This window comes from Ipomoea nil, unplaced genomic scaffold (genome assembly GCF_001879475.1).
Source record: "Ipomoea nil cultivar Tokyo-kokei standard unplaced genomic scaffold, Asagao_1.1 scaffold1971, whole genome shotgun sequence".
NCBI lineage: Eukaryota > Viridiplantae > Streptophyta > Magnoliopsida > Solanales > Convolvulaceae > Ipomoea > Ipomoea nil.
In genome coordinates, this window is record NW_017618399.1 from 636,926 (window position 1) to 652,592 (window position 15,667).

General features: G+C 45.9%; 2 protein-coding genes and 1 pseudogene across 2 annotated transcripts; 2 read left to right on the forward strand and 1 right to left on the reverse strand.

Annotated features, from left to right (window-relative positions):
* Positions 1–269: 269 nt before the first annotated feature.
* LOC109147014 lies at positions 270–1,941 on the forward strand (annotated as a pseudogene).
* An 11-nt stretch (positions 1,942–1,952) lies between these two features.
* LOC109147031 (gibberellin 3-beta-dioxygenase 3-like) lies at positions 1,953–3,347 on the reverse strand (the record flags this gene model as incomplete). The annotated part of the gene is made up of 2 exons (XM_019294670.1): positions 2,899–3,347; positions 1,953–2,325 (listed from the first exon to the last, which is right to left on the reverse strand). Coding segments are annotated over exons 1-2 (822 nt in total), but the record flags the coding sequence as incomplete, so codon positions are not given.
* Positions 3,348–4,944: 1,597 nt separating this feature from the next.
* LOC109147032 lies at positions 4,945–6,063 on the forward strand. Its single transcript, XM_019294671.1, has one exon. The coding sequence runs from the start codon at positions 4,945–4,947 to the stop codon at positions 6,061–6,063; it is 1,119 nt and encodes a 372-aa protein (XP_019150216.1).
* The last annotated feature ends 9,604 nt before the right edge of the window (positions 6,064–15,667 follow it).

Here is a 15,667-nt window from a genome sequence, read left to right on the forward strand (position 1 = left end):
TTTTATTGTGGTATAATTATTTTTTATCATTCATTAATAAAATTGTCGAAATATCGTTAAATACAATAATATTTTGATCTTTTTATATAAAGTAGCTGACACGCTATACTTTTATTATTATTATTTTTTTTAAAAAAAATCATAATTAAAGACCTAAATGTATTTGTTTTTTTTTTTTTTGATAGAGTATCAAAAATGATTATGCTACAATAGTACTAAGACCAAAAGTAAATATTAAAAAAAAAGTGGAATAAATACCTATAAATCTAAGACAAAAAAATAAAATTAATTTTTTATTATGTATCAATAAAATCTCTTTTAACCCACTTCTTCTGGTTGCCAAAGGAGTGGACCGTTGGAGCATGCACTATATATATCCGTCCCTCTCATTCCATAAAGAACACGCCGAAATCGACACCCTCCACCAACTTTTCTCTTTTCTCTTTTCTATATAAATTCGTTATTTCATTCTACCCCTCTAACATACAATATCCTTTGAGGAATAAGTATCCAATAGCCTTCTTTCCTTAACCCCTCCTCCAACTTCGTTCTCTCTTTTCTATCATCGTCAACGTAACCATGAACACAGAGCTGAACCATCTCGTCCGGATGGACTTCGAAAACGCCGTCGATGTTCCCGATTCCCACACCTGGGTCTACTCCCCTTGCTTCAACTCTTCTTCCAGCGACGAATCTTTTGTTCCCTTTACCGAACTTGAGGACCCGCAAGTCGTGGAGAAAATATAAACGGCTTGTGAAAATTGGGGTGTCTTTCAGGTTAGCAACCACAGCGTTTCACTGACGCTTCTTGGCGAAATTGAGCATCAAGCTCGCCGGTTCTTCGCATTGCCGAGGGAGCAGAAGATCCTCACTCTGTGCTCGCCGGGAATCCCCGCCCGCCCCGGCTACGGCATCATCCCCACCTCTTGCGTTTATAAGAGTCTGATGTGGATGGAAGGATTCACCGTTTCCGAAACGCCGGTGGAGCAGGCACGCCTGGTTTAGCCTGAAGATTACTCTCCTTTCTGGTATTCATACACCTCTTTTTTTTTTTGAAATACAATAATTCTTTGTAAGATAAGCAAGTTGCAAAAATGGCATCTCGGAGGCGGCTGAGGTTTCACTGGGTTTATGCATGTGCAGAGAGAAGTTAGAGATGTATTAATGGGTTAATGAGTTAATGTAGAGAGAAGTTAGAGATGGAGTTGAAGGGTTGGGTTTATGTGAGAGAAGGCTTGGGGAATTGGGGAGGATGGTAACAGGCTAACAGTGGGCTACTTTGTCTCTTTGAGAACTGGAATTGGGTGGGAATAGTGAGGCGGCATGGGGAAGACAAAGTATTGCATGCATGCTTATTAAATTAAAATAATAATAGTAATAAATCAGCGCTAGGCGTTTTTTCAACCTTGAAGATAAGTTAAATGTTACATACGGAGTATTTGAATTGAATTATATGTTTATCTTTATATGTATTATGAGTATATATACATACTCAACAAGATGCCACGTAATCATTTTTTTATTTTATATTTGTTGAAACGATGATATATACATTATTGCTGCTTTGTTTGTTTCAGCACTGATGTTGACCATTACCAAGAACAACTGATGGGCTTGGCCATAAAGATAACTTCTTTTATATTCAAAGCATTGGGCCTTTCTGAGGAAGATGTGGACTGACTGAAGTCCAAAAGCACAAGTGCGTTCCTCCATTTCAACTCATACCCAAAATGTCCAGACCCAACCCGGGCACTGGGCATGGTTCCACACACTGACTCCTCGCTTATCACGTTGCTATACCAAAGCAACACCAACAGAGGTCTACAAGTCTTTGGGCCCATTCAAAAATGGATTGATGTCAAGCCCATCCCCGATGCACTTGTCGTAAATGTCAGCGACATGATGCAAATATTTTCTAATGGACAATTCAAAAGTGTAAAGCATCGGGTGATAGCCTGATGTTTTACACTTTTGAATTGTCCATTAGAAAATATTTGCATCATGTCGCTGACATTTACGACAAGTGCATCGGGAATGGGCTTGACATCAACCCATTTTTTATTGGGCCTAAAGACTTGTAGACCACTGTTGGTGTTGCTTTGGTATAGCAACGTGATAAGCGAGGAGTCAGTGTGTGGAACCATGCCCAGTGCCTGGGTTGGGTCTGGGCATTTTGGGTATGAGTTGAAATGGAGGAACGCACTTGTGTTTTTGGACTTCAGCCAGTCCACATCTTCCTCAGGAAGACCCAATGCTTTGAATATCAAAGAATTTATCTTTATGGCCAAGCCCATCAATTGTTCTTGGTAATGGTCAACAGCAGTGCTGAAACAAACAAAGCAGCAATAATGTATATATCATCGTTTCAACAAATATAAAATAAAAAAAAAATGATTATGCGGGAGCTTGTTGAGTATGTATATATACTCATAATACATATAAAGATAAACATATAATCCAATTCAAATACTCCGTATGTAACATTTAACTTATCTTCAAGGTTGAAAAAACGCCTAGCGCCGATTTATTATTATTTTTCTTTTAATTTAATAAGCATGCATGCAATACTTTGCCTTCCCCATGCCGCCTCACCATTCCCACCCAATTCCAGTTCTCAAAGAGACAAAGTAGCTCACTGTTAGCCTATTATCATCCTCCCCAATTCCCCAAGCCTTCTCTCACATAAACCCAACCCTTCAACTCCATCTCTAACTTCTCTCTACATTAACTCATTAACCCATTAATACATCTCTAACTTCTCTCTGCACATGCATAAACACAGTGAAAACTCAACTGCCTCCGAGATGCCATTTTTGCAACCTGCTTATCTTACAAAGAATTATTGTATTTCAAAAAAAAAGAAAAAAAAAAAAAAAGAAAAAAGAGGTGTATGAATACTAGAAAGGGGAGTGATCTTCAGGCCAAACCAGGCGTGCCTGCTCCACCGGCGTTTCGAAAACAGTGAATCCTTCCATCCACATCAGATTCTTATAAACGCAAGAGGCGAGGATGATGCCGTAGCTGGGGCGGGCGGGGATTCCCGGCGAACGCAGAGTGAGGATCTTCTGCTCCCTCGGCAATGCGAAGAACCGGTGAGCTTGATGCTCAATTTCGCCAAGAAGCTCCAGTGGAACGCCGTGGTTGCTAACCTGAAACACACCCCAATTTTCACAAGCCGTTTTTATTTTCTCCACGGCTTGCGGGTCATCAAGATCGATAAAGGGAACAACAGATTTGTCGCTGGAAGAAGAGTTGAAGCAGGGGGGGTCGACCCAGGTGTGGGAATCGGGAACATCGACGGCGTTTTCGAAGTCCATCGGGACAAGATGGTTCAGCTCTGTGTTCATGGTTGAAATAATGCCGTGAACCTTAAACTAACCAAACCTGAAACTTCTACTTGATTTTTATACTCATATTAAATTTTGATCGATTAATTTTTTGTTATTTAGTGATAGTGAATAACAAAAAATAAAAGCAGTAATTAAATCAAGTAAATAGAGATTTGTTACGCAGTTCGGAGCACTTCTCCTACGTCTGCGGGGCAACCCACGTCTGCCCAATCCACTATAGATGTTCACCGAGGAGTTTTACAATAGAACAGTACATTAGACTCTCATAGTCTTAGCTACCATACTACAAACAACCTTCCTAACATCCAACCTGGACCGTGACGTGCATGCCTTGATAACCTTCGAACAGTACTTCAACTGAATCAGGCGCAGACCGTAGCTCAGCAGATATCGACTGACTCAGGCGCGGACCGTAGCTCAGCAGAATAATATATTTAATTCAATTTGTTAGCAGTATAATATTCACTTCTCAAAATAATATTAAATCTCAAATTGGCAACTTCCACAATGATCTTCCTTTCCTTTTATAGTGATGAAGCTTCCAATTTCTCAAGGCACATGGTAGGGAATACCCCGACCACATGCCACGTGTTTTAGTCTTGTTTATGCAGGTTACAGGTCGGATATTCTTAGAAGAACCCGGTCGTACCCGACCGGAGAGGCACCCAACCGGCGTCTTCAGTACCCAATTGATAGCCCTTAGGCGAGAGAGTCGAGAAGAGGCACGTGGCAGTGCTAGGCGTTGACAGGCAGGGCTTGCGAGGAGAAGACACATCATCGCTACGTGGGTTACATGCCGGCAGACCGGAATTGTGTCTCCGGCCTAGCGGCTATAAATACCCGCGGTAGCAACAATGTGAGGGACTTTTGGGACGATCGATAGGCTATTCTCAGAGCATCCTGACCGTAGTCAGTCGGCCCTCGAAATAGCCATTGTAGATTGTATTTAGGTCCTTAATCTTGATCAATATGAGAGCTTTACTTGCTTTAGTTGGTCTTGTGTTATTTTATTTACCGCTTACGTGGGAATTAACACTATCATTTTGGAATTTTCAAAAAAAAAAAAAAAAAAAAAAAACACTATCATTTTGGCACCGTCTGTGGGGAACCGTGCAAGTAAGCTATCGTCTGACGAGCACTGGTTCTACTTCTTATCATGTATCCATTCGCATACAACCTCTTCGGCGATGATCAAGCGGATGCGGCAAGCTCATCCGATCATCAGCCAACCCAATATCAAGGTCATACCGTTGACCTCAATCTCAACCTCTCAATACCGCACCCAGCAGTTCAATACCCGGCCGCTCAGCAGCCGATCAACTATATTCAACCGGGATATCCACCATCCGGTCAGCCGCTCCAATACCCCGTGCAATATCCTTACCCGGTCCCGCCTCCCCAATATGGATATTGGCCCGGTCAACTGATGTTTTATACACCACCGGTCGGTTATCCCCCCTATACACCTGCGTACACGGCTCCAGCCGCCGCCCCTCCGACTTACCTGACTACTCAAGTAGAGCCGGAGCATCAGCCCACTTCCCGGGCTCGACGCTCGGCTCGTTCGCGGTTGGGGTCGCAGGGTGCCGAGGCCATGGAGGTACCACGGCAGGCTCAACAGGTACAACCGGAGGTTCAAGCCCAAGCGGAGGACCCCGAAGAAGCTAACCGGGCAGTAGCATTTGAGCGCCTCCGACCAGCAATGCGGCAGCGATTGGGACCGCAGGACCCGAGCCGGCGCTCAATAGATGTACCGATGCAGGAGGCCAGCCAGGAGGCTTCATCCGAGCATAGTGGGTCGAGATCGCATCGTCGACGACGCGCCCGGGAAATGACCCAGGCCCAGACGATCGAGCTTAACGAGACCCGAGGACTGCTCCATGACCTCCAGGCAGAATTCTCTCGGTTTCGAAACGAGCAAGCAGTGAGGCCCCCGGTCGATCAATCAGCCTCGCTATTGAGGACACCCTTCACGGTGGAGATTTTGGCCCAGCTATACCCGCTCGATCTACAAGTCCCGGAGAACAAAGGTTATGATGGCCGTACGGACCCTGAGGTCCATGTCAACGATTACTACGGCAACATGATGATGATGGGCGTGTCAGACGCCTTGATGTGTAGGGCTTTCTACTCCACGCTTTCCGGTCGGGCGACGGAGTGGTTCCAAACGTTGCAGCCGGGTTCTATCGCTGACTTTCCTACCCTGGCAATGAAGTTTGTGCGGAAGTTTATCACTTCCAAGATAGTGAGGAAGCCCTACATGTATTTGGAAAAGGCCAAGCAGCTGGAAGGGGAGAGCTTGTCCGATTTCCTGGTCAAGTGGAAAACCGTGGTCGGGGAAGTTGAACCGATGGATGATGCAACCGCCACTCATATGCTTCATATCTCACTGCGGACCGGTTACCTCTATCAGGATTTCATCCTCCATCCCCCGACCACTTATGAAGAGGCCCTTCGAAGGGTGACGGATTACGCTAATGCCGGAGAAGCGAATGCCGTCAAAAGATCGCAGGAGGTCGGGACTTCATCCCGTAAGCCAGCCGGCCAGCCGGAACATCGGTCGGGTGAGGACCATCCCCGACCCCGCACCAGGCCTGGCGAGTTTACGGCCTTGAACCGATCAGCGGCGGAAGCTATGCAGTACGCTGTACGCCCAGTCTTGCAATCTCATCCGACTCCCTCATCCCGGACAAGACGGACCAGACAAATCTAAGCATTGCGCTTACCACTAGTGTGCTGGGCATGACACAGAAGAGTGCACGCACTTACGGCAGCTATTGGAAGATTTGCTCAGTATTGGGAAGTTGGATAAGTGCGTGGGGAAGAGAGAAGAAACAAAGAAAGTCACTGATCGGAGAGATCACAAACGATCTCATCACCGCTCTGATCGCTCCGATCGTGCTGAACATTCAGATCGGTCGGGTCAGGACCACAGAGATGACCGCCGAGATGACCGCCGGGACCCTGACCCTCCATCCAGCAGCCGACCGGCAGGCAAGCCGACCATCCACGTGATATTTGGTGGATTGGATGATGCTTCCCGACCGAGGGAGAACTGCCCGGTCGCGATCGTAGATTCCCGTGATACCGGGAAAAGACAGAAGATGGAGCCCATAACCTTCTCTTTGGAGGACCAGCCCAACAGCGGTGACCACGGCATGGAAGTCCTCGTGGTCACTATTGACGTCAATGGCACCGATGTTAAGAGGGTTATGGTGGACACCGGGAGCAGTGTCAACGTTCTTTACTTGGACGTGTTTGAGAATTTAAATCTGGACAAGAGTGAGTTGATTCCGGTCGGTGTACCATTGTCTGGATTCACCGAGGCCCTTGTTCGCCCCGAAGGAAAGGTCATGCTCCCGGTCGAGATAGGCACGCCGAAATCAATCAAGACCGAGATGGAATTTGTTGTGGTGAACTTGCATTGCGTCCACAACATCATCTTGGGCCGACCAGCAATAATGAGATGTTTAATCCGCGCGGAAGTGTTATACACGGGCCGTTAATAAACATGATACTGGCACGTCTTCCCGGGTGAACACGATTGTCAAAGAGGCCACCAATGACCGGAAGGAGCAACCCGAACCTTCCGAGGAAATTGAGGAAGTTCCCCTGTCCGATGACCGACCGGACAGGAAGATCAAGATTGGTCGGGCCCTTACCCCCGAGCTACGATCAGAAGTGCTAGTGATTCTTCGCGAATTTGCTGATATCTTCGCGTGGGGGCCCGAGGACATGCCCGGGATCGACCGTATGGTCATATGTCACAAGCTTGCCGTCGATCCCGCAGTCAAGCCGTTCGTTCAGAAGACCCGGCATTTATCCTTCGATCGCCGCGAGTTCGTTAGAGAAGAGGTCAAGAAGATAGCTGCGATCGAGCACATCCGACCGGTGATTTATCCCGAGTGGGTGGCAAATATTGTTCTTGTTCCTAAGCCCCCAGCTTGGAGGATGTGCATAGACTTCACCGACCTCAATAAGGCATGTCCGCTCGACCCATACCCGCTCCCCAGCATCCATCAAATGGTCGACGAGACGGCCGGAGCCGAGTTAATGAGCTTTATGGATGCTTTCAAGGGATATCACCAAATAATGATGCACCATGAAGACGAGAGCAAGACAGCCTTCGTGACCCCGGACGGGCTGTATTGCTACCGAGTGATGCCGTTCGGCCTCCGCAACGCGGGAGCGACCTATAAGAGAATGGTCAATATGCTTTTCGCTGATCTGTTAGGCTGAACGATGGAAGCGTATATTGATGATATGCTGGTCAAGAGTCGGGACCGATCCGACCACACTCGGGACCTCCAGGAATGCTTTCAGATGAGGAGGTACCAGCTGAGATTGAACCCGACCAAGTGTACATTTGCGGTTCAAACCGGGAAGTTCCTCGGCTATATGATGACCAGGAGGGGGATCGAGCCCAACCCGGCCAAGGTCAAAGCAATTCTAGGCATGCAGCCACCTACTATCGTTCGGGAGGTCCAGCAGTTTACCGGTCGGTTGTCCACTTTAAGCCGTTTCCTCTCCAAGTTAGCCGAACGCGCTCTACCATTCTTCAAGGTATTGCGCAAGGTGAACGGATTCGTTTGGGATGACGAGTGCCGAGCGGCTTTCGACGAGCTGAAAGAATATCTTATGTCACCAATTGTGCTGTCGAAGCCAGAGCTCGGAGAAGAGCTAGACGTGTACCTCGCCGTATCCGATCGAGCAGTAAGCGTAGTATTGTGCCGAACTGATCCGGAAGGGGTCCAGCGACCGGTGTACTATTTAAGCCACGCGCTACATGGTCCCGAGCTCCGGTACTCCCGGCTAGAGAAGGTCGTCTACGCCTTGTATATCGCCGCGAAGAAGCTAGCTCCCTACTTTGAAGGTAGAGTCATTCGTGTGCTGACCAATCAGCCGATTGGCCCGGTCCTCCGCACTGCCTCATCGTCCGGTCGCCTAGTCAAGTGGGCGTTAATGCTAACCCAATATGCGATCGAATATCGACCAAGACCGCCATCAAAGGTCAAGCCCTTGCAGATTTCTTGGTCGAGTGCACCGCTCGAGACACCCGACCTCCGGAGGTCGAGGACCCCGAGGCGGAGTGATGGTCGCTGGCAACAGATGGGTCTAGCAGTAAGAAAGGGGCAGGAGGAGGAGTGGTGGTTACAAGCCCGGAGGGATTCAAGGTCTACTTCGCTTTAGTGTATCGGTTCCACCCGACCAATAACGAAGCCGAGTATGATGCCTTTGTCAATGGCTTACAGTGTGCTCGGGACTTGGGGGCTGAGTACATCCGGGCTCAAACAGATTCTGCGCTCGTGGTCGGACAGGTCCTGGGAGATTATGAAGTGAATGGCGAGCAATTACAGGCTTACCGGGACCTCTCAATGGAAAAACTCGCCTTGTTCCGGGGATACACAGTTTGACATGTACCCCGACTGGATAATGCCGATGCGGACATTCTGTCCAAGTTGGCTTAAGACGCGCCGGAACACATGTCAAAGATCGCTCGGATTTTGGTGATCCCGAGGTATAACATCCATCGATTGTCGGTCGTACCTATCCAACCGGTGGAAGACAATTGGATCACCGATCTGATGGAATTCCTCGAGCACGGTCGGCTTCCAGACGACCCTCAGCGTGCTCGGAAGGCTAAGCTCAGAGCTCCCAGGTTTCAAGTCCAAGACGGTCGTCTTTATAGACGGTCGTATGGAGGCCCGCTCATGCGTTGCTTGACCGCATTAGAGGCCGATTTAGTGATGAAGGAATTGCACTCGGGCATCTGCTCGTCGCATCAAGGAGGCCGATCGTTAGCTCGTCGAATCATGTTGATCGGGTATTATTGGCCGTCTCTCCAATTAGATTGTGAGAAGCTTGCGCGGGATTGTGAGACGTGTCAGTTGTTTGCTTGGATGCCCGGACGACCGGCTACCTTTTATCAGCCGGTCACGACTGCAATTCCTTTTGCAAGGTGGGGGGTGGATATTTTGGGACCATTCCCGCAACTGGCCGGTCGGAGAAAGTTTGTCATCGTCGCCATCGATTATTTCTCCAAGTGGATCGAGGCCGAGCCGTTAGCCACAATCACCTCCCAACAATGCGCCCGGTTCCTATGGCGCAATGTCATTTCCCGATTTGGTGTGCCCGTGCATCTCATCAGCGACAACGGCCGCCAATTCGTAAGTCAATATTTCCAGAACTTTCTTGCCACAATCGGAACAACCCACATCCGATCGTCGGTGGCTTATCCACAGGGAAATGGACAAGTAGAAAACGCTAATCGGACAATCTTGGAAGGTCTGAAAAAGAAGTTACACTCGGCTGGTCGTAGTTGGGCTGATGAGTTACCTTATGTCCTGTGGACTTATCGGACGACCCCGAGGGAAGCAACTTTGGAGACACCGTTCGCCCTAGTCTACGGGGCTGAAGCCCAACTCCCGACCGAGGCATGGATCCCGACCGCCAGAGAGCGAACTTACAACGCCGAAGAGAACGAACACTCGATGGTCGTGGATCTCGACGGTGTCGAAGAAAAGAGAGAGCTAGCTGCTCGGCGTATGGCCGAGTACCAGAAGCGGGTAAAGAGTTCGATGGATGTCCGGGTCAACCCTCGGTATTTTCAGGTCGGGGACTACGTCCTCCGCAGACGGGAAGCCAGTCAGCCCTTGGAAGGAGGAAAACTGGCTCAGAACTGGGAAGGGCCGTACGTCATCACCGCTGTTATACGGCCGGGAACCTACCGACTAGAGACGACGACCGGTAGGCAGATCGAGGGCACTTGGAATTCCGAGCACCTCGCTTTGTTTAGGCACTAGCTAGTTTATTGTGATAATTGACGAAGTGGGGGCTCGACTTGCGAGTGGGCCCCGTTCGTCGTATTGTGCTTGTAAATTATTTGCTGTAAATATTTCAAACCGTCTGCAAATGGGAATTCTCAATTAAATACGATCGGTGATTGCTCGACCGTTTACATACGGCGGCCCGATCGGTTTTTTAATTGTCTTACCATGAAGTAGGTTATTCTAAATCTGCTACATCAACCAGTCGCGCTCGGAATCTACCCGATCGAGACTCGACATCAGCAATCGAAGACGGGCATTCCGCCCCACACACCTCTCCCTCGGTTCCGACCGATAGGGGTGTACAGCTAACTGGCTCTAATAGCCATATACCTAAATGGCTCTAATAGCCGTCTATACTTTGGCTCTAATAGCTTTTTACAACACGGTCGGGCGAAATTATTGACCGGCTAATACGCTCATCTTCGGCGGACACTCAAGTCACGCTACCGATTGGGAAAGCCAGAGCTACAACAAAATTTTCCCGATCTGTCCAACTTCTTTCCATTGTCGCACTCACTCATGCCTCATGCGCACGACAATGTGGGGACTGGAATAAAGGAAGTACAGACAAGGCCAAGCGATCGGAAATACCCCGAGCAAAAGGCCAAAATATTTTTCGAATTTTTAACAAGGCCGAACGGTCGGGAGAACCCCGAACGGGTAGGCCAAAAAAGTTCGACATTGCGAACGGCCAAAACGCCACTCTGTCGAGATATACTCGACCAGGCCATCAGGCCAAAGGGTCGGGCAAAAGACAACCGGCATACCAACAACCAAAAAATAAGCAGATAAAAACAATCGAGCGAGATAAGTTTGAAGAACTACTTAAACTTTTATAAATTGGGAAAGTGCCCGGTACAGATCGGGACCGGGCTCCCGATGGAGTTCGATTACACCAAAAACGAAGAAGAAATCCTATATACTTCTTCGTAGCAGCATCGCTCGGCTCGGCCACCTCCTCCTCGGGACCAAACGGTCGGCGGGCCGGGGTCGGCGACCTCGTCCGGGAGAGTTGTCAGGACCAACTCAAGATCCTCGCCCTCGAGGGCCTCTTGCATATAGGCCTGAGTTTTTTCGCGCATCTTCCGCTGGCAGGACTTAAATCCCCAGCGGCCGAACGCCCAGATCAATGCCTCCCCGACCTTAGTTTTCCGGACCTCCCGGAGGAACTTTGTCCCGGACGCATCATCTCGAAAGAGGAACTGCGCGAAATCCCCGAGGTTGGCTAGTCGGGCCTTCAGCGTCATCGATTCCCCGAGAACCTCCTTGGCGGCCTTCTCGGCCACTTCCTGGGCTCCCTTCGCAGCTCGGGCAGCTTTCTCGGCCGCATCCCGGTCCTCCTTGGCCTTCTTCAGCTCGGTCCGGCGACCTTCTTCAGAGCATCAGCCTCGTTGGCCAGCAATGCTCGGACGATCAATGATATTCCCTAAACTCCGGTGGGTATCAAAACGAACCCGACCCGCAAGTATGGCGGAAATCCTCGATGCTTCTCCTTTCGTCAATAGGCTCTCTTGCCGCTCGACGGTTTCACTGTTGAGAAACACGAACTCCCCGTTGTTAGCTAGTGCGGGCGGGGCAGCCGGGTCTTCCTCGACGGCTCTGGTGTGGCTTCCCGATCGCCAGTTGGAGGTGCTGGTTGAGGGTAATCCCCAATTACCCGAGTCGGCGTTTCCCGAGCACCTTCGGTCGAGGAGCGCCGTGCGCTCGTTGAAGTCTCGCCGCTCCTATCGCTCGAGCTGCCTGATCCGCTCGAGCTCGACGTCCCTTCTGAGCTTGATGACTTTCTTTGCTCGGGGGTCTCCTGTGGTCGTTGAACGACCTCTAGGGAATAGGACATGATGTCCACTTCTTCGCTTATCTGCTCGACCGCATCGTCGTAATCCGCGACTGAAGCATTCTCACTATCCGTATCCGACATTAAGTCTACCTAAAGGCTGGTCGGGATGGTGTTAGGGCTTGGGATACTTGGGTCGTGGTCAGCTAAGGCCTATAGTCGGCTATGAAGGGAAATGTAAAGCAAGAAACTAAAGAGCTAAGGAGTAGAGAACTTACCGACTGATAATACTTGGGAGGAAAAGCTGAATGTTGATTGCTCCGACCGCTGTTCTAAATAGCTCGCTCGGGATGCTCTAGATGCTCCGATCGACTCAGGATGGTTGGTAAAAGTTCAAATGAACCTCGTGAAGGCCTATTTATAGGAGAGCATTTGGGCGGGAAACGGCCCACTTGCCTGACGCTACCGCTCCTGATTCCGAGGTGACCGTTGCGATCGCAGAGGTGTGCAGAGGTCGACACGTGGCACGGAGGAATGACAGCTGGCCGGTCGGTTTGGCGGCGGACGGTTGGGCTTCTTCATCCCGTCCCGTTTTTTCCCGGGCGGTCAAAAAGGCCTGAGCTGGGGGGCTCTTGGTAGGGAATACCCCGACCAACATGCCACGTGTTTTATTCTTGTTTATGCAGGTTACATGTTGGATATTCTTAGAAGAACGCGGTCGTACCCGACAGGAGAGGCACCCGACCGGCGTCTTCAGTACCCGATTGATAGCCCTTAGGCGAGAGAGTCGAGAAGAGGCACGTGGCAGTGCTAGGCGTTGACAAGCAGGGCTTGCGGGGAGAAGACACGTCATCGCTACGTGGGTTACATGCCGGCCGGCCGGAATTGTGTCTCCGGCCTAGCGGCTATAAATACCCGCGGTAGCAACAGTGTGAGGGACTTTTGGGACAATCGATAGGCTATTCTCAGAGCATCCCGACCGCAGTCAGTCGGCCCTCGAAATAGCCATTGTAGATTGTATTTAGGTCCTTCATCTTGATCAATAAGAGAGCTTTACTTGCTTTAGTTGGTCTCGTGTTATTTTATTTACCACTTACGTGGGAATTAACACTATCAGCACAAAAGTAGCTTTCCAACATAGTAACTCATTCTTAGCCATTCGTTTAAACACCACACATTTTGCTTGAACCATAAACTGTTAGTTGATTTCCCCTTCATATCACTAATAAACAAGAGCCACTCAAACATTTACCATATGATTAATAAAAATGGTCCAAGAGCTTTGACTAACCTAAGTCTATTATTTATAAAAATAAATTAGCCAACATAGGTTTAATATGTACAAAAATATGTACACTTGCAATGGTTACGTTGACGATGATAGAAAAGAGAGAACGAAGTTGGAGGAGGGGTTAAGGAAAGAGGGCTATTGGATACTTATTCCTCAAAGGATATTGTATGTTAGAGGGGTAGAATGAAATAACGAATTTATATAGAAAAGAGAAAAGAGAAAAGTTGGAGGAGGGTGTTGATTTCGACGTGTTCTTTCTGGAATGAGAGGGACGGATATATATAGTGCGTGCTACAACGGTCAACTCCTTTGGCAACCAGAAGAAAGGTTACAAAGAAGGAGAATAAGTGGGTTAAAAGAGATTTTATTGAAACATAATAAAAAATTAATTTTATTTTTTTGTCTTAGATTTATAGGAATTTATTCCACTTTTTTTTTTTGAATATTTACTTTTGGTCTTAGTACTATTGTAGCATAATCATTTTTGATACTCTATCAAAAAAAAAAAACAAATACATTTAGGTCTTTAATTATGATTTTTTTTTAAAAAAAAAAATAATAAAAGTATAGCGTGTCAGCTACTTTGTATAAAAAGAGCGAAATATTATTGTATTTAACGATATTTCGACAATTTTATTAATGAATGATAAAAAATAATTATACCACAATAAAATTATGATCAAAGAAAATATTCTTAAAAGAAAAACTAAAAATGAACTATCATCTATAAATTTATGTAAAAATAAAATTAACTCGGAAATTGTATTTTCCCAATACAATCGAAGGCAGCAGCAAGGCATTGGTTTGGCAAGGGTGAAGGGCAAGAATTCCACAGTAATAGAAAGGGAGAAAACCATGGGTGGGGTGACACTAATCGCACTCCCAAATGGCCAAATTATAGCTCAAACCTTCTTAATATTCACAAAAATTAAAAGTGTGGTGATAATTTAAAGCACAATATAAAACATAGCTTAAATGACTCAAAATAATTTGTCTCGTTATCACGTATTGATACCTAAAGTGTTGGTTCAACTAGATTTGCTCAAAATTCAATCAAATTACATTGTTTTCAATGGACAATGAATAAATTAAATGTTCATTTTTAGTATATTGAATATTCAATTTTAATATACAAAAATTTAATTTTTTTATAAATATTTAAAATAGTTAATAACCAAAATGGTCCCTCGACTATGCTGTAATTACTAATTTGATCCCTGACTATCATTCTTATCCAATTAAGTCCTCATCAAGTTTGTATTATTAACTGATGTCATGAATGGGATTTTGCTTTGACTTATTTTAATTTGAGAGAATGTAGAAATAGCATGAATATTCATAATTACTCTCAAGTTCAATTGCTTTTTGACGAAAAACTAACGTAAGTATTTTTTTTTTTTTTGTTTTTTAACTATATACAATCTAACGCTATCTATAATATCTGTTCAATATGATTATGCCAACTTCCTTGATTGGGATATGACTCAAACTTGTAACCTTTCATTTGGAATGGGTAACAGTGTACTTGGCATCACTTAAGAATCTAAATTGAGTTAATTTTAAGAATAGTCTTCGACTATTGACTTTTACTAATTTTTATCCTCGACTTTTAATTTAACCAAATTTTGTCCTCTGACTATTGATTTTGTTTCAATTTTGGTCCTTATGTTAAATGTTAGTTAGATAGACGTTAAATTTGAGGGCAAGAATGTAAAATCAAATATGATCTTTTGCCCTTTTCTTCTTCATTCTTCTCAATCACCATTTCTTATCGGATCTAATAAGGAATTCCTTAACCAAATTCTAGAACCCTAATGTTAGATTACTGGGAATGTTAGATTACTAGGAATGTTAGATTCATGTGTTTGGTTAAAATTGAGGTATGTAATATAAACCTGTTTGGGGCAATTTATATCGTGCACCTGGGCATGCATTTCATTGTGCGCCCTGGTGCAAAACGACGTCGTTTAGGATTATTTATTTATTATTATTATTTTTTTTGGGAATTTTGTTTTTTTGTGTCGACTTTTAATTTTCTTTAAAAAAAAAACTTATATTTTGAAAATGTACATAATTGTATACTAGAATGTACATAATTGTATAATAGAATGTAAATAATTTTATAACAAAATACACACACTTTTTTGAAAAGATAATACACATAATCTAACATAATACATAATACATAATACATAATACACATAAACTCTTAACATAATACACATAAATTCCCTGTTTCGAATGTACATGATTGTATTAAAAAAATGTACATGATTGTATAAAAAAATGTACATGATTGTATAAAAAAATGTACATACTTTTATAAAAAAATGTACATAATTGTATACCATAATGTACATAATTGCATCAACTTCCTACACAACTTAACAAAACGACGTCATTTTCGGAGGTGGGGGCGCAC